Below are 18601 nucleotides of genomic sequence, written 5' to 3'. Positions count from 1 at the left end.
GTAACTTCTTTGAGCATAACATGTGTTTAGCTGAATAAACAAAAAAAATTCATCATCACAATCCAGATGCCCATGTAACCAACTCACAAGCACTAAAAACTGGCCCTTCCCAAAATATGCCTCCCACTGTCCTACCAAGCTGCCAAAAATTCAGAATACTTTGGGTTGAGGACTGATGGCTGTTGCTACAGCACCTTATGTTCTATGCAAAGTGTGGCTTACAGCACCCGATCACTACCTTAGCATGACTCTGGTACACATAACAACTCTGTCTTGATTTACACAAGAGGAAAGCACATAACTGATTTGAGGGAAAGGCTGTCAGAGAGGACAATCCCCAACGGGAGACCCTAGAATCACCTTGTCACCCTTCAACTGAACACAGCCCCCTTCCATCCCAGATGTTCACCTTGAACAGATCAGACAAGCACGGTTGCATGGTCCAAGCATGTGGTGATTTTTATTAAGAATAACTTTGGTTCTAAGAATTCCACCCTCAATTCTGTAATACTTTCCATTAAAAACAATTATACAAGAGCAAATACAAAAAATATTAAATTATGAAAACAAATCCATTAAGGCTCCCTTTATATATATTATATACACTCCAACAAGTCAAGATTTTTCAGAGTAGAAGAATAAAGTCAACTGTTATAGCTTAGAAAGCAACACTACTTTACTACTGTGAGACTAGAAAACACGGAACTATTTTAAGAAAACCGGAGTGGAAAAATGGAGCCATTTTTGTCAAAAAGTGGCTCAAAGCACAGAACTGCTCAGCTGTTTGAGTCCTAAGGGTTCACGCTGCAGAGTATTAAGGTGGGAGGGGACGTCGAAGCCTTCCAGGTGCTTCTGTCCCTGCCCACGCCACAATTTAACAGGAAACGCCACTTCACACTATTTACAGGTCTTGTTTTGGCCAGATCTTATATTACTACACATAATTCTGCAGAATTTCAGTGAGATTAGGAAAGAAATGCCTTTTTCATTAACTTTTTCCCAGTGAAGAACAAATTCTAGTTAAGTTTTAGGAATAGAATCGATCCTTCTAAAGGAAGCAGTCAAGGCCCGTGAGAATTTTACCAAGTGGCAGAATTGCTTCAAGGATATAGATCTGAAGATCTAACATCTAGTTAGATAAAAAGGTACGAGCCAGTCCCCAATCTTCATTTTACAAGTAGCATCTTCGTCCATAAACACAAGAAAGAACTCAAGTCAATGTGCAGTCAGAAATATACTTGCAAGATGATCAGTTAGCGCACTTCTCTCCGAGAGGAAGAATGATGCAAAAAAATAGTTACTATTCCATTCTTCAAAAGCAAACTATTATAGAGCAACATTTTATCTTAAGCATCTCTTTATTTTATTCAAATAATACTTGATGATGAGATAAACACTCCATTTCAGGTGTAATCAGCCCACATGTTTCTCTAACTAGCAGTATACTATCATTGAATTTACTTTTGTTCACTTTAGGATTGAATAGGGGCCTAATTGTCAACTGCTAAAACTAAAGCATTCCCATAGAAAGTGGATTTCTACTCTGCTAATTAAGGATTTAAAATAAAAGCTCTGGATCTGGTTTTCTGTGAGTCTTTAAAGAAAGTGTACCAGTCTCCAATGTAGAAATTAGTGGCTGAACTGTCTCTGTGGGGAACACTCTACCTCCACAAAAATTCTTCTCTATTATCGCAAGTAGAAGGAACTCATGGCCCATGCCAGCAGTATAAAATGAGTTCTGCATGAGAATATGGCTGTTTTTGCAACTCGGCTTCTCTGGGAATGGCATGCGAGCTAGGGTGAGGAAACTTAGCGGGGCCTCCCTTCCTCCCAGCCTTTCCTGAGAGAAGCCATATAGTAGTCATCAACATCACTCTCAACAGCATCGTCACGGAGATAGTGGTGAAATCGTCCTTTTTCACTACTAAAAGAAGGAAGAGTAATAGGTGATCAAACTCAGAAATTTTCAAAGTTTGGATTCTAATGATACTCATTATCATTAGATATTCAAATGCCACCATCTGCCAATGAAGCCTCCGTGAGACACACTTTTGCTTCACATTAAAATACCTACAGAAGTCCTCACTGCCCAGCTCCTAATGGGAACTTTCTCCAAACTCTTCCCCTCAAAAATGAAAAGATTTTGGACCCTCTCTGCTTTTGAGCACTCTCCAAAGGACCGAGAGATTGTTTCACCTAACAGAACCAGCTCAGCAAGAAATTTAAAAACAAAATCCAACAAAAACCCTGCTAGTTATCAAAGCCATAAATGAATTTATGTGATGTACCTTCTTGGGATTGGAATGTTGATATGCAGCATACTACTATCACAGAAAACCAAAAGGAATTAAAATAAGATCAACACAGGTGTTCACTTGTTTTTAAACTTTCTTACCCTACTTCTAAGTTTTAGTGCCAACAAAGGTCACAGCTGTGCTCAACACTAACATTTTCTGGTGCTAATTCTAACATGGGTGAACGTATAAATTAAACAAGCAAATCTGAGATCCTCAAAATAAAATGTACAAATGCTGGATGTAACAGATTAAATGCATTTCTATGTGAACTAAAATTAACTAACAAAGACAAAAAAAAAAAAGAAAGAAAAAAGAAAAGAAAAAAATTCTTTTTTTTTTTTTTTTAAGCTCTTTAAAGAAAAAAGGCTCTGTGCCCCCACTAAACTTGGAATGGAAGGAAAACCGAGTAGTGCAACTCTCAAGAATTTATTCCAGTGTCCTCTTCCTTTTTTCTTTTTGCTTGTTTGTTTTAAGTCTCTGAACACAGGTCCACTGTTAACCACTTACGTGCTGGGCAGTCCCTTTCATTTGGCGAACAAGAGCTGCAGCTGTCAAAAGCAACTTATCCACCCAGATTGCATGAAAAATCAAACCAAATCCTTTAAACTCTGCTGGCTCGAGTTCTCTCCAGGGGCTTCTGCCCTGAGAGTAAGTGCTGAGGAGGCAGGTACAGACACGGCTCTGTGCGGTGACGGAGGGCAGGACACAGGTCTTGGTGCGGCCTCTGCCTAGGACTCCTGGGCTTGGGCGACCTCTTGGCCTGTTCTCCTGAGATTACCTTTCACCTTCACAAACTCTGGGGCGTTCTCTTGCTCTTCTTGGAGTTTCTGCTTCTCAAGTTCAAGCTAAATCAAATTCAGAAACAGGAAAATTATTCACAAACCGAAAGGCTTTTCAAAAGGCCCCTCCCTCTTTTCCAAGTCCTTAAGAACTTCATTTCCCAAAGAAGGAAGGAAGTCTCTCCTGATCTCCCACCTGAAGAAAAAAAAACCATAAGTATGTAAGTCCATGGGTAATTCCACACAGAAGCAGCAGCGAATTGGCTATTATTGCCAACAACACCAAGAGATGACAGGAATTGTAGAGATAAGCTAAAAAAAAAAATCCTGAGATCAATACACAGTGAATCCTGAGATCAACACACAGTGCTCTCGAGACTCAATGAGGGTGAATTTCATTAACTTACTCCAACAGTCGGTGTGAATTCAAAACTATTTCCCTGTTTTGTTTTTCCCTCCTAAATCTCTTTTGAGTCCTCAGCAGAATCCTTGTCACCTGCCTTGAATGTATGTGACCCCGCTGGCTAATATCTGTCTCCTATTTTTCCTTCCTGATAGAGACACCGACATCTGACGGGTCTGCTAAATTTTACCTGTTCTGACACCCTTATTCCTCAGGACAAAAAAGCCAGCTTGCCCCCACGGGCCCGTACCTGCTCCAGCTTCTGCTGCCGCTTCAATAGTTCTATCTCCAAGTCAGATTTCTTCTTTTGTGCTTCTTCCTCCTTCTGCTTTATTACTTGGTCTCGTTTTCTCTTTTCCATCACCTTCTGCAATTCTGGTTTATTTTGAGGTGCAAGACCCCTGCAAAAGAGGCATTAACACACAAAATGTTAACCTAATGGATACATCTTTCATGAATAGAACTTTCACTTAAGGGATGAACCACAGAAAAGAGCTCCAGGGAATTAGCGTGGCTGTGGTCTCTACCACTAATAGGCAATGCTGGTGACCTCAGAAACTCACAATGAAGAAAAGGGCAAGACCATCTTCCAAAGAGTATGCAAAATCCACTCAATTGATTAAAAGGTACTGAGCACCTACCGTGTAACAAGACACAGGCTATGCAAACCAGGGTGAGGATGGGTAGGGATGCTCATTCAAGGGGCATGGTGGGGACCCATGATGGGGATGGAGATGCCCAGGAGATGAGAGGCTCCAGCTGGAGGCTTAGGGGAGGCTCCCAAGATCCAGCCCTGCTCTAATGCACTAAATGCAACCCAGAGACAGGCTGGCACAGAAATTAGACAGCAAAATGGCCTGGAAACCTTCCCGCTCTTCATGTGTCAGCCATGAGAGACTGTCTTCACACATCCAAAGGCATATCCAAGATTCTCTCACTACCGAGGGCAATGTCACGCGGAACCTGATCTGATCCCAGTCCAGCGTTCCTGCGCCTAAACAGTGTCAGATATGCAGGTTAGTATTTATGGTGCATGGAAGCCAGGTTTCCAGGAAATTCTTCATTTCTGGGAGATAAATTAGGATTCCCTCTCTCCAAACAGGAGTGACAAAATCAAAATAGGCCACTCGCTGGCTACCCTCCATCTCAGGTTTTGAGAGAAGTCAAGGGAGGGACGTGCTTAGCACTCTCTCGGGTGGGATTTCTGTTTGATTGTGAGGGAGGCTTCCTTTGCCCTTTCTGTTTCCTTGACCACTTCCTCAGGGCTTCTCCTGTCCGGGCTGCCCAGGATGCTGGATGAACCAGCTACTCCTTCCTCGTCTGTCGTCTTCCCAGCTCTTTTTTTTTTTTTTTTTTTTTGTAGAGACAAGGTCTCACTTTATGGCCCTCGGTAGAGTGCCGTGGCCTCACACAGCTCACAGCAACCTCCAACTCCTGGGCTTAAGTGATTCTCTTGCCTCAGCCTCCCGAGTAGCTGGGACTACAGGCGCCTGCCACAACGCCCGGCTATTTTTTGGTTGCAGTTTGGCTGGGGCCGGGTTTGAACCTGCCACCCTCGGTATATGGGGCTGGCGCCTTACCAACTGAGCCATAGGCGCTGCCCGTCTTCCCAGCTCTTTACCAGAGCCAGTCTCCACCAGCTCTGAAGTAAACTCCACATGATACTGAAATTTACTAAGAGCATTTGAAATAAAAACGAGACTAGCCCCCAAACAGGAAAAGCACAGGGCAGGGTAAAAGTGCATGCACACACACACACACACACGCGCACAGACACCGTGCACACGTGCACTAGGCCTTGACTCTGGCCTGGGCCGGTACACCTTCCCACACACCTCCTGGTCCTGCTGCTGGTGACTGTCACCTCTAGATCAGGGACACCTACCTGGGGTTGCTCTCTTAACGACTCCAATCAATTAACAAAACTAATTGACCGAAAGCATGTGAACAACTGTTAAATAACAATTTCAGAAAAGTGTGCTCTGGTCACAAAGTCAATGCATACCCACCTTAACCCCTTTTCAAATCCACTTCATCACCTTTCAGTTTCATGCTTCACTGTTAATGTCCAATTTTTAAAAATTCTGGTATCCCTCCTATCTAGGTATAGTTTAGAATCACAAGAAAAAGTATTTTCAAAGTTGTTGTTTACAGGGTAAGGACCAGCGCAGGTCCATCTTTGACGATAAAAGACAGTCCAAATAATATATATGTCTCCACTTCCCCAATTTTCATGACCAGAACTTCTGGTTTAAAAAAAGAAGAAGAAAATTAAATTTGGCCAAATTTCCAGCGAAACAAAAGCAGCAGGTCACTTTTGTGATTTAATTATGGTTGCTTTCGTAATTATCAAGACTATCTGAGGGGGACAAAAGTACAGACAGAACGTTCTGAAAATTAAATCTTTAGATATAGCTCTATAGAAATTGCTTATGAGTACTCTAAGACAATAGAAGCTCGGTGAGCTGACCACCCACGGGACTGTACGACTGGTCAACGCACAGAGGTGTCAACATCAGGAACGAGGCCTACGGTACTGACGCGCACATGTGGCACACATCCCATCTGTGAAAACCAGGTCAACCTAAGGACACAGTCAGTGTTGGGGGGGTGGGGGGGGTCAGGTTCACCTGTAGTTCAGAAAAAAGGTGTCATTAACTACAGGAAAATTTAAAATTATTTTTAAATAATATGAATAAAGACTCACTCCATTTATGACTTTTTATGATTAAAAAGTCTTGTCTTGCTATGACACTATAGATAGGATTAAGGGATTTAAATTTTAGGATTAAGACTAGCTATCTTTCAGATCTTTTTCTTCCTTATATTTCACTGGCAAAATAACCTCAAGTATTACTAAATTCTTCTGCATTATGCAAAAGCTGCTGAACAAACTTTGATATATGACAATTAGGCTAACAACTTATTGCCACATATGAACAGACTTAACTATTATATGACATTCATTTTCTGTTCAAAAATTTCATGTAATGGTGATAGTAAGATAAAATATTTAGTAACAGAAAATTCAGGCAAATGGTGCTCACATGATAAATATTCTGCACTTACAGCAGTCCAGAAGTCATATAAATTCAGTGAATATTTTATCACAGTGGATCACTTAACTTTCTGTGCTGAAAGGAAAAAGCTAAGCGCTGTCCATGTAATTCCCTAAGTCTAATATGGATCAAATGGCAGAGATAGAGTCCACAGGCAGAAATGAGCCTCTCAAAATTTCATAATTAATTACAACATCATCCCTTGCATGATCTTTCAATCCCTTTATGACCCACCAGCTCATCAAGTCTAGTACCATCCAAGACCAACAATAATTCTCAAGGCTGCCTCCTGGTCAGGGAGCTACCTGAGACTGTCACAGTGGGCAAAGCCAATTTTAAAAAGTATGAAACCACTGACTTAGAAATGTACAAGCCACAGAAACCAATTGTAAGGTTATGTTTAAGTAATTGATCTGTTGGCCCTTTTAAAAATACTATTTATAGAAGACAGAATCTCTCTAAATTATATTAGAAATGTTCTTTTTTTTTTTTTTTTGGCAGTTTATGGCCGGGGCTGGGTTTGAACCTGCCACCTCTGGCATATGGGGCTAGTGCCCCATTCCTTTCAGCCACAGGCACCACCCTCTTATTGTTTTTTTAAGACCTGTTCTCCTAAGCCCAGGAGTTGGAGGTTGCTGTGAGCTGTGTGACACCACGGCACTCTACCGTGGGTGATAAAGTGAAACTCTGTCCCTACAAAAAAAAAAAAAAAAAGACCTGTTCAATACTGATCTTTCAACTACAAAAAATAATGCTTCTATGATACTTTTTGATGCTGCTGAGAACACCTATGGAAGCTGAGAATCCAGCACAGAGTCTTAACAATCTGACCTAGTGGCCTACAGACTTTTAACCTAGAACTTAGCTGGGTCCAAAACATGCCAAACAGGAGAGCACGGGTTTCAGAGTTAGAAGACTAATGGGTGTTTGCTCTCCCAAGCAGTTGAGCTTGCGTTTAAGAACCCTAAAATGTAACTTGAAACCTACTTGAACTAGCTGCTACAGAGCTCTGAGCCCAGTTTGTAGCTATGCAGAGCAAAGGTCCAAGACCGCATAAAGCTTGTGCAATCTGCATTCTCTCACTCCTCTTCCTAATAGTACATTTATCTCGACAAACTGCCTCAAATCCTATGTCTATTTCTAAAAATTATTCCAAAAACCACTGTGTGACCTTAAGGTAATTCCTTGAACTGTTACACTTAAATTTTACTCACATGTTAAAAGTGGGACAATCTCAAGATACACACAGAGACTTATTAGAAAGATCCCTGGATAAGATCAAATGTAGGAAGGATCCTCTATAAATTGTGGTAAAGAGACTTTTCATTAAGTACAAAATAGTAATCAAGTCTGATTATCCCTTAAATAAACACACATATTATTGATTTGATGTTTCCTATTATAATATTTGGTATTAAAATTTAAAAATAAACACCATAGTCTTGAAAAAGTATACGAAATAAAAGATGAATAAGAGGAAGAAACTGCTTGAGACACTGGCACAAGTGTTTACTAAACTAACATACCACCTTAAAAAACCTGAAGCCTTGTGAGGAGATACATTCACCAGATCCTTCCAGCCAGACCAGAATCCGTCAAGGAAAACGGGGAAAGAGCACTAGGAATGACAGGACGCCAGGCAACTTGGTAGGCATTCTAATAATGCTATTTATTCTTATGAGAAAATTATTGTTATTCCCCCACTTTATAGATGAAGAAACAGATCTCGAGAGGGAGGACCTCGGCCAAGGTCACAGAGTAGGTCTAGTTAAATAGTAAACCAGGGTTCACACCCTGTCTTCTCTGATCTCAAAGCCCACATCCTATCTATGCCACAGAACTTGAGGGGAGACCGGCATTCTCTTGAATTAGTTGAGCTGGGCCTGCCTGAAAAGTCAGCTGTGTAAAGAAGGAAAAGAAAGAATGGGCCAGAGGAGGACAGACAAGAGGGAGGTCTATTCTCTAAAAAATTTGGAAACAAACTCAATTGCACAAATCTGTACGTTTTACAGCAACGTGATGTAGGTTACAAATACATTTTTGCAGAATAATTTATAGTCTATAATTCAGAGAACATTTAAGTTTGCAAATTTTGGTTTTGCTTTTGCATCTATTCTTTTCTATTTTTATTTTTTTTTATTAAATCATAACTATACATTAATGCATTTATGGGGTATAATGTGCTGATTTTATATACAATATGGAATGCTTACATCAAATTGGTTAACATAGCCTTCACCTCACTTACTAACTGTTGTGTTAAGATGTTTATATTCTACTCTTAATAGATTCGACATGTACCCTTGCCCTATGTACAACAGGTGAGGTCCCACCGAGTATCCTCCCTCCCCTCCCCTTATTTTGCCTCTAGTCTTCTTTGGCGCCCTTTTATAGATTTCATAGAAACAAAGTTTGAGCTAAAACATTCTTAACTATGTCCCCACCCTCATTTCACACATAAGGGACTGAGCTCCAAGAGGTAAACACAGTCAAAAACACAGTAAGAAACAGCTATCGCTCTTTTTGGGGTATACTAAACCAGTGATCTTTCCACCAAAATGCAGGCATAACTTCCCAGGCAAGATTGCTTCCAAACTCTGTGGTCTATTGAGAAACTCACATTGTTTTGCTCTGGGTGTGAAAAACCTATTTTCTTTCTTCTGCAGTGTCACAAAGACGGGTGGAAGCTAAACACTTATTAAACGATGATCAAATTTGCACTCAATTTAATCAAACAATTTAGTCCCTAGTATATGCTGGGCACAAAAAGAGAATAAGCCACATTCTCACGATTTAGAGGGAGAAATGTATTTATGAAGAATTCCTGGGACAAGAGTCATCATTCTGTGCTCAGGCAGAACTGCCACAAAAATGCCCCTTTGGCCCTTTTAAAACATTTAAACTTTTTTCAACTAGGCCTCTCTCCAAACGTTACCCTAATGCTTAACTTGGCTCACATGGCTTTCAGTTCAATGGTAGACCCTTCGCCAGGGCTTAGCCCTGAGTGGGTGAATGAGTAATATGCAATTCTACAATCTGAAAACAGACCTAGTTGAAGCTTACCAGTTTTTAGATTAAAGTAACCCTGCATCCTTAGTTCACCCTGTGTACTGGACCTATCCAACATTACTTAAAAAGCAAAGTACACCAGCCCAACATCTAAAATTATTTATGGCACAGATAGAGCTCACGAACGATCTGCAAAGATGATAGGTAGCAAGTGTTTTGCTCCCCTCCAAAAGCATAACAAAAATGTCAATAGTACCTTAAAATGGTACTTAATAAAAAAAAACATCGGAAAGAGCATCCTTACCTTGTAAGTCTGATATGGCTTTAGAGACTTCTCCCTACCTCTTGTAAATGCTAGAGTACCCAGTATTTACGTCTGATTCCTCTACTTCCCCCAACGAAAGGGAGGAAAGAGGAATTCAGAGATTCTAAATTTAAGAAATAATATATTTCTCTTCAACTTAGGATACTTTCTGCTCCATCAGAATTTTAAAATGTACATCCATTTCAGCAGGAGACGCAGCTCTGCAGGCATCTGGAAAGACGGGAGGCCACTGTAGGAGCAGCTGCGTGCAGGGACTTTGCTGTGTGGAGGGGTAGCCTGGCTCTAGGGTGTGAATGGCAGGAAGGAGCCTTAAATAAGGGCGAGAAAAGGACTGAGAAGCCTTAGAAACACCTGAAGTCTCAGTATCTTAAAGTTCTCTAAGAAAAAATCTGTTCAAGAAACCATCTTACCTTTTTTGATTCATAAGAAGCTCTCTGTGAAGATCCTGATGGTTCCTGGAGGTTTTGACAGGATTGATCAGTTTCTGAGGCCTAATTAGTTCAGGATTGTCATCCTCTATATAGTCCGGCTCAGCCATGATGTTTCTTGGAATGAGATATGAGTCCTTAGGGTTGGTATCTTCAAGTGGGCCGTCTGAAATAGAGGAAAAGAAATACTGAGCTGCGGTCTTTCTGCTAAGACATCTCGCAAAAGGCATGCAGCCTGGGCTTGGTAGAGCACTAAGGCATCTTGTCCTGGCAGGTCCACTTCGGGACATCCCTGATAAACTTTCTACAGCACTGGGAATGTGACTGGGAACAGACGTGACAGAACAGCAGCCTGGTTCTGTGCCGCCTGTGGCCCAGAAACCCTGTGACATGACCCCAGCCCCTCCACCCCACAGGCCCCAAGCTGCAGGCACACGGAAGGCTTCCTGCGACCACATGTCAACGTCAACCTCATGATGAGCACATGGGTGTTCAGAGAAAGGAAAATTCAAAAGAAACAATAGCTGCAGTTGGGCATTGTATGTACTAAAACCTAGGCCTGCATCAACTGAAGCTGAACTTTTGCCTATGTAACTGGAGTTTGTTAAATAGTTCACCGACAGGTACTGGTTATAAACCTGCTTATCAGATGCAGGACAAAGACAGGATGGAATCGGTCTCCACCGACCCCAAGCCTTCCCTCTGAGCCGCATAACTACCTTATCTGCCCTGCGGTGTCCCTGAGCTCCAATCAAGAGTCACAGGAATGCAGCGCTGCCTCACTCCCTGCTTCCCCCCCAGACCTCCCCACCCGGTCTATGCCACACAGATTCCCTCCCTGCTGAAAAACGCACAGATGCTGTGCCTCACGTAACCTGCTTTGGGACAAACTTGTCCCAAAGTCACGGACAAATAAGTCCGTGACTTCTCTAAGTTCTAATGCTTGTTATTTCACTTTGAGGTTGACAAGCACCAGATGCAGGGACTTTATTGCATCCTTCAGAGCCAGCGAATAACAAAACATGACAGTGTGAGAGACCTTTGTACAGGACAAAACACCAATGCCGACACTGTGCCAGTGGCAGACACTTCCCAAGTTCAGTGCTGTCTCTTCAGCCTGTGATGCTACTGGTCATCATCTCCCTCCCTGAGCGCCCTGTAGGATTCATTGTTCCCATTCTCTCTAGTCTTTCCTCAAATGTCACCTTCTCGCGGAGATGCCTGACCTCCTGGCCACCCAGCTAAAAAAAACCCCAACCCCAGCACTTCCTGGCTTTACATTCTGTCCACCAAACTATGATAGCTAACATTTTTATAGTAATACTTTCTGAAAAATCAATGCGTAAATAAAGAGAATTGAAATACAAATAGTAAGTCAACTAACACAATTATCAGTGCATAACAAAGGCTCAACATTACCAGACCACTACTACGAGGCATAGGGAACAAACTCCACAAAATACCCTTCAGTTGCTATGTGCACTGATCTGTTAAAAACAACACCTGAGCTGAACCGAATGGAGAGTGACAAACCTCGCACGGGGTGAGCCAGAGAACACATCACAGCCAGCCAGCTTCAATGTCCTGCCCCAGAGAAAAACGTGCTCCTCGGCTGAAATCCTCACTGCACTTCACCCACCCCTATGCAGTCGCAAATGTCTCAAAAGTCAACAGCGGTTTCATTCTAGCTGTTAATCAGTAGACAAGGAGGCCACATACTTCCATAAAAGGATCTGTTGCTCTGCCCTAAACCACAGATAATCTCCGAGGTGCATGGGCAGATCACTGTTGCAGTAGGGGCGGGGCAAAGGCCAGGAGGATGGAGAACAGCACAGAGGTCAGCGTGCAGGAGAGGGGTGGCGAGAACGTGGGAACTTGGTGTTCACCTGGAATGGGGGCTACGTCCGTGTTTTGAGTAGAAAAGCGACAGGTGTTAGAAGAACTCTGCCCCCAGGTTTAAAACAGATGATGGCAGGCAGTGGTGAGTCAGGTGGCAGCAGGTCAGATGTCCAGACCTGCTGCCACCTGGGTCTCAGCAGCCTGACTGGAGACACAGGTTGAAGGTAGAGCCTCGGGGATTTCCTGAAGGACTGGGAACGAGGTGGGAAAGACACAGGAATAAAGGAGGACTCCGGGTTTGTGGCCGGGGCGACCAGAAGGTCTGAGTTGCCCTCAGGAGAGGCTGGGCACAGCTTTGGTTTCTTCAAAAACATGAGTTCAAACGAATGGCCTACAGACTTTCTCTCTGATCACGTTCAGCGGCTTTTAGACCCATTCATGCTACAAACATAAGGACCTCCTAGAAAGTATACAAAGGTCTCTCACACTGTCAAGACGCTACAAGGAGTTCTGAATGGCTCCAAGAGAGTTCGGGGTGATACAGACTGGCCTGGTGATAAGGGCCGTGTACGCTGTTCTACATGGAGGGGATTCTCTGCAAGATCATAGGCAGCTGAATAGTAACAGAGACTCACATTTTAGACAGATATTAACAGTACATATTGAAAATGCCACTCATGAGATGTCTGCCTTTAATTTCTAATTAACAAATGGAAATCACTGTCAAACCCCACTATTCCAGAGGATAAGGACATCTCATCCTTATAGATGGACTTCAAGTCCCTGGTTTTCATTTTTTCCCTTTCAAAGGTTCACTCTGGGCCCAGCTCCATGCCTGTCCAGGTATTTTTGTGCCGCCTGCTTTCCACAAGTGAATGACTTCCCAACTTTCACAATTGGGCAAATAAAACAGACATTTATTACAGCCAATTTTCCCCATCATAGTATTTTGGCTTCTTATTTGTATACTTCTATATCAAACAGATAAAACTTAAAACCTAATCCTAGGAGATTTAGAAATCAGAATTTAGACAGTAAGCTCATTTTCATGGGCAACTAAATATGTAAAATCTAATTCTATCTGGAAGCCCTAATATATGTGAATCCTTTTTAAAATCATCACCCAAAACATAGCAAAGTATACAGCTTACAGTTGTACAACAACCCATCAATGCTGCGTAATTCAACTTGTGAACCACCCAACAACTCCTAGGAAGTTAAAAGTAATTCCAAGATATTCTTTCAGAAGATCTATTTCCTAGGTGGTCTCTAACAGCCTCTAGCTACCCTCTAGCAATACCCGAAGAAATCCAAGACATTTCAGATTACAGGCTGGTGAATCCCAGACCTGGGTCAGCCTCAAAAAGGAAAAGTGCTTCTTGGATCTAACCCATCTCCCTCAGCACCTGCAGTTCCCAGACAGGCAGGAGGGTGCATTCAGGTAAGAATTAGTCCCAATGGCAAATGGCTCTATCTGGCAAACTCCTGGCTTGCTGGCCCTGAGGCAAGCCTAAAAATTAAGTGTTAGACCAGGTGACAGTGACATCCTCCAGGATATGAAGGCAGAAGACAAGAGGCCAGAGAACCTCTAGGGCCACAAACCTGGGACACCAAGACTTAGCGATGATGTCCCACCAGAACTGTCTATGTAAGCGCAGAAACGTTATCTTCTCGTAGTCTGCTAAGCTCTGCTGCTGCTATAGGAGAGTCCTCTGCAGCTGCCCAAGCCGGTCATTTAAAACAACAACAAACTCAGAACATATTTGCTGCCAATATGTTGCTGTATAAATGCCAAATAGTGACATTCCTGGGAAAATATCAAACTCACTTTCTCATATGTTTTTTTATCCCTCCCCAAAATATATTCTTACAAATAAGGCAGATATTTCACATTTAGAAAATGGAAAAGGAGGAAGGAAAGCCTTCTAAGAAAGGCAAGAAGCATCGGGCAGACAGAACGCAAGCCAGTATCGACGGTGAGCTGGCCCTGGGAAGGCGGCACCAGCCAGTAGGTGGCGGTGGCTCCACAAATAATGTGGTGTCCACAGTCAGAATGCCAGGTCCCCTTCCCCACCGACAGCTGAAGCAGAGCAGCCACGCCGCACCCTGACCCCAGCACAGTCACTCACAGCACACACCAAAAGCATTTTGCCATTCTGAGATGTGTGATCAGAGAAATCCAGTTTGGAGTCCGTGTACATGTGCCCTAGATGTTAAGTGTGCTCCTTCCCATCAGATTAGTCCTTACCTGGCCCTGGGAGGTCAGAGTCATGACTCCCAGAGTCGTCAGAAGAAGCTGACAGCTTCAAGAGCACAGGCTCCAGATCAGGCTGACGCTTACCATAACTGTAATCTTGGAAAAGTACCCTTGCCAATTCAAAAAAAAAAAAAAAAGGAGCAACAGATGATCTCATAGGGTTATGAAGAATAAAAGAAATACAGAAAATGAATTGCCTAAAACATAATACACCTTCAGTAAATGATGCCTGTCATCAGCAGTTACTGGAAATGAAGAACAACAAATCAGTAACAGTTAACTTTGTCACTGTCCCCAAGGTTTACACAGCTACTAAAGGGCAGGACCAAGACAGGAACCTTTCTCTCTGTTCCCAAAGGGAAGCTCTCAAGCCTCCCATGGACAGAGATAACGGAGGGAGGAAGCAGGGCCCTCCCCTCCCCAGGGCCAGCTCACCGTCGATACTGGCTTGCGTTCTGTCTGCCCGATGCTTCTTGCCTTTCTTAGAAGGCTTTCCTTCCTCCTTTTCCATTTTCTAAATGTGAAATATCTGCCTTATTTGTAAGAATATACTTTGGGGAGGGATAAAAAAACATATGAGAAAGTGAGTTTGATATTTTCCCATTTCCTTCATCCCTCAACAAGATTTTAGAAGCATCCTAACATCACAACTTTACCATCCAAAACTGAAAACATCTCGCTGGCATTAGATAGGAGGCAGGAAAGACACATTTTCATTAAAACACACAAATGTCTTTGTAAGAATGTTCACGGCAGTACTGTTCATAGTAACCCCCAAACTGGCAGCAACCCCAATGCCAGTTAATAAGAGGATAGTTACATCAATTGGGGAGTGTCAATACAACTGAAAACTGTGCAGCAATGAAAACTAACCGCAAGGCTGGAATTCACAAATAAGATGTTGGGCATAGTAAACAGATGCTGGGGACACGCTGGGGACACGTAACAAAACGTCCCAGCAGGCAATGTAACAGTTTACTTTACTTCTAATTCTTTTGGCATCAGAGGTGAAGCTTACTACTCCTGCACATAAAATCGGCCTTCTGTACTAGAAACAATGCATTTATATTCCCAGCCAAGAAAAAAATTACTCATACATATACAGTGGCTGTTCAGAAGGTACAACAGCTGATGCTGGAACTCAGAGAGGTTATACCGAAGTTGGGCACCCAAAACCCAGCTGCTGCCTGATCAGAAGAAAGCCAGGCTGACAGCCAACGGATGAGCGTGGGGGCTGCTTTCCATAGAAACTAGCAAACTGTTTCTGCAGCCACATTCCTTCTGCATTCGAGCTCTCCAAGCCCAACACTCTACTGAGAGAGGCATTTTCTGGATCACCCAATTACATCATGATCAAAGTCAATGTTAAAAACAAAAAGTAGTATAGCTCTTGAATGATCCAGTTTTGCTAGAAAGTTGGTTATTCAAACTAACTTACAGTAGAACCCGCATAGCTGACCACCTCCCTACCGACCACCTCCTCAAGTTGACCTCATCTCATAGACCAGACAAGCACCACAGGTGCGTATCAGTACAGGAGGCCTAGTTCCTGACGTTGACCACCTCTCTATGTTGACCAGTTTGTTACAGTCCCTGGGGTGATCAACTTACAGAAGTTCTACTGTATTTTAAGACAAAATAAAGAGAAATGAAAACAAAAACACTCTAAGGTGTGAGAAAATAAGTCTCTAGATAAAACAAAACTAATATAAAATAAATAAAGACTCATTAAGTTGCTAGGCCAAGGGAGGAAATGACAGTGATTAAAAAGGTAATTAAAATCCTTCATGGGCCCTCAGCCAACTGTCACATCCCCTTGCCCTGGCAAAAAAAGAGGCTGATCCTTGCTGATTTTTTCCAGTTACCTAAACAAGTCCTAAGATTTAAGATAATGAATTGTGCACGCTCAGTTCCTCCACTCTGGCACAGATTCAGGAATCCCCCGCTAGGTTACAGAACCATCCCAACTCTGTGAGTAGCGCGTGACGAGAGGAAGAATGCTTGTGAGCCGTGGCCAACAGCTGCACACCTCAGCACGACGTGAGCGGGGTGCCCAGAGGTTTGGCACCCACCCCATGCAGAGGTGACACATGGCACAGCTACCCGAGGGCAGCGGGTCAGAGCCGGCTCTGCTCTGCGGCTCTCCACGTCCCTGCCCAGGCAGGCCCATCTGAAGTCCAAAAAGCACATAATGGTTTATCAACCAAACCAGTGCATTTGGGCTGGTTCAGGAAAATGGCTGAGACTGAAAGGAACCCAGAGAAATGTCACCCTGAGGAGGAGCAAACATCCTCCTGACCGACTGCTTTCCAGAGGCTGTCTGTGTGACGGGTCTGTGCAGATGTTCCAACAGATAAATACTTCCTGTGCTTCAGGCCCTCAAGGTCTGTCCTCATGGGCGGTGATCCCGGAGGCAGCCAAGGACAAAGCCACCACTGGTCATTAGCAGAAAACAAATGCCTTTCTTCCTAGTTCCCCACAGTAGGTGCCTCTCTGTGTAACAGCCCACGTCCAGGGTGGCTTCTTCCTCCTCAGCCTCGCCCTGGATTTGAAGCTACTGTCCATCTTCTTCTTGGTTTGGAGGCCAGCCTCTGGGAACACCCTTTCCTTGTCCTCTCCACAGTGTTCTGCACAAGCTTTTTCCTTCCTGCCTGGCCCTCAGTGCCAGGAATAGGCCCACAGCCCCGGTCTCTTGCCTCTGGAGACCTCACATGGTCTTACCCCTTCAACTCCATGAGCCATTTCTAAAGCATGTATCATGAGCTCAGGGCTCCATAACCCCTGCTTCATCCTGGACCGTTCACATCAGAATCAGGACACGCCAAACTGAGCTCCACCTTACCTGCCCATTTCCCCAGGGCCTCCAGAGAACAGGCGCTGCCCAGGTGGTAGGGAGAACAGACCAAACCCCGCCAACCCCAGAGCTCACGCCATAGTGCAAGTCATCCCTGGCAAATTTCAGCTGAAGCTACTGTGTTTCAAAAAGCAACAGAGAAGACACCACACACCATCCTCTCCCTAAAGGAATCCTTCACTACCTTCCCCCGACTCTTTCCCAAAGTTTCCATCACCCACCAGGTTTCTAATCTAAGTTATCTCTGACAATGCCCTATCCCTTGACCTTGATAATCAATCAATCAATCATCAATTCCTTTTCATAAGTGGACTTGAAAACCCTCCCCTGTCACTACTGCTGGAACTGAGTTCACATGCTCACCTCTCGCTCTCAGAAGCCTGCCCTCGGCGGCCCATGCAGCTGCACCTGCTGCCTAATTCAATCCATCACCTAATTTAACCAGACCAGGAGCCCACCCGGCCCGGCAGCACTGTCACACACACAGGACAGAATGTTCCACTGTTGGCCTCCCCTGGCCTCAAGGTTCTTGACAGTTGGTCCTCAACCGCCTTTTCAAGCTTCCAGTTCCTGCACCCCAGTAGCAACCTGACACCAGGCAAGCCAGGCCACTGTACACATGGCCGGCATGTTCCCAACCCCACCTCTGCCCCTTGTCCCTGCGCCAGCGCAATGGAGACCACAGGTACCTCGCAGAGCCCTCTGTCACTCGAGCCACCTCTCCACGACTCCTCCATGCCCACGCCTTGACAGGTATCGCCTCTGTTCACACTGCCCTGTGGTGTCTGAGTTGTCACTCCCTGGCCCCTTGAATTTGACACATATGCATCCCTCCACCCTGGGAGCTACCTTTCCATGTGTTTCCGTGTCACCTCCCTACAGAAGGGAAGAGCCTGCTGAGTGACACCCACCTTCTCCCCTAACTCCAGCCCAGGCTGGACAGAAGCCACAGGAAGCAGAAGCAGCCACCGGGTGACTAGTAGTTACAAAAGAACTAGCAGACACCAAGCCACGCCCCCACAACCCCTGAGGTCTTGTCCCCCCTCCCCAGCCCCAGGGGGCATTTCACACTGTGGACACTTTATACAACAAGTGGCTTGAACCCCGGCAAAGATTAGAGCCAGAATGGAGAAACTCACACCAGCAAACCTGTCCTGATTCCCCATCGGCGTTCCTCCGTAAAATCCCTGTTAATGCTTCTCTTAGGATACTAAAGTCAGCTGTTATTAAGATTAAATTTGAAGTTTTCTTATCCCTTTTGTGTCCCAAAGGCCCGACTTATTTTATCCTCAGAAACAGCTCAGTCACAACTATTTACCTGAACTTGACCAGTCTGTGCCCCGGTCAACCC

At 44.0% G+C, this 18601-nt stretch overlaps 1 protein-coding gene across 4 annotated transcripts in view; it reads right to left on the bottom strand.

Annotated features, from left to right (window-relative positions):
• Positions 1-436: 436 nt before the first annotated feature.
• The window catches only part of FAM107B (family with sequence similarity 107 member B), a 223697-nt gene continuing 205532 nt past the window's right edge, over positions 437-18601 (bottom strand). For 3 of the 4 annotated variants that reach the window (XM_053572248.1, XM_053572249.1, XM_053572250.1), the window contains 3 exons: positions 10283-10466; positions 3730-3880; positions 437-3142 (listed from right to left, as the gene is read on the bottom strand). In XM_053572248.1, the coding sequence (XP_053428223.1) occupies positions 3026-3142; positions 3730-3880; positions 10283-10466 (452 nt within the window). In that variant the 3' untranslated portion in view covers positions 437-3025. Of the gene's footprint in view, positions 3143-3729; positions 3881-10282; positions 10467-11833; positions 11969-18601 lie in introns of those variants that run through there. The other variant, XM_053572247.1, reaches the window with a different exon arrangement.

This window comes from Nycticebus coucang, chromosome 20 (assembly GCF_027406575.1).
Source record: "Nycticebus coucang isolate mNycCou1 chromosome 20, mNycCou1.pri, whole genome shotgun sequence".
In the NCBI taxonomy this organism is placed as follows: Eukaryota; Metazoa; Chordata; class Mammalia; order Primates; family Lorisidae; genus Nycticebus; species Nycticebus coucang.
This window is presented reverse-complemented; position numbering and strand designations above follow the sequence as displayed.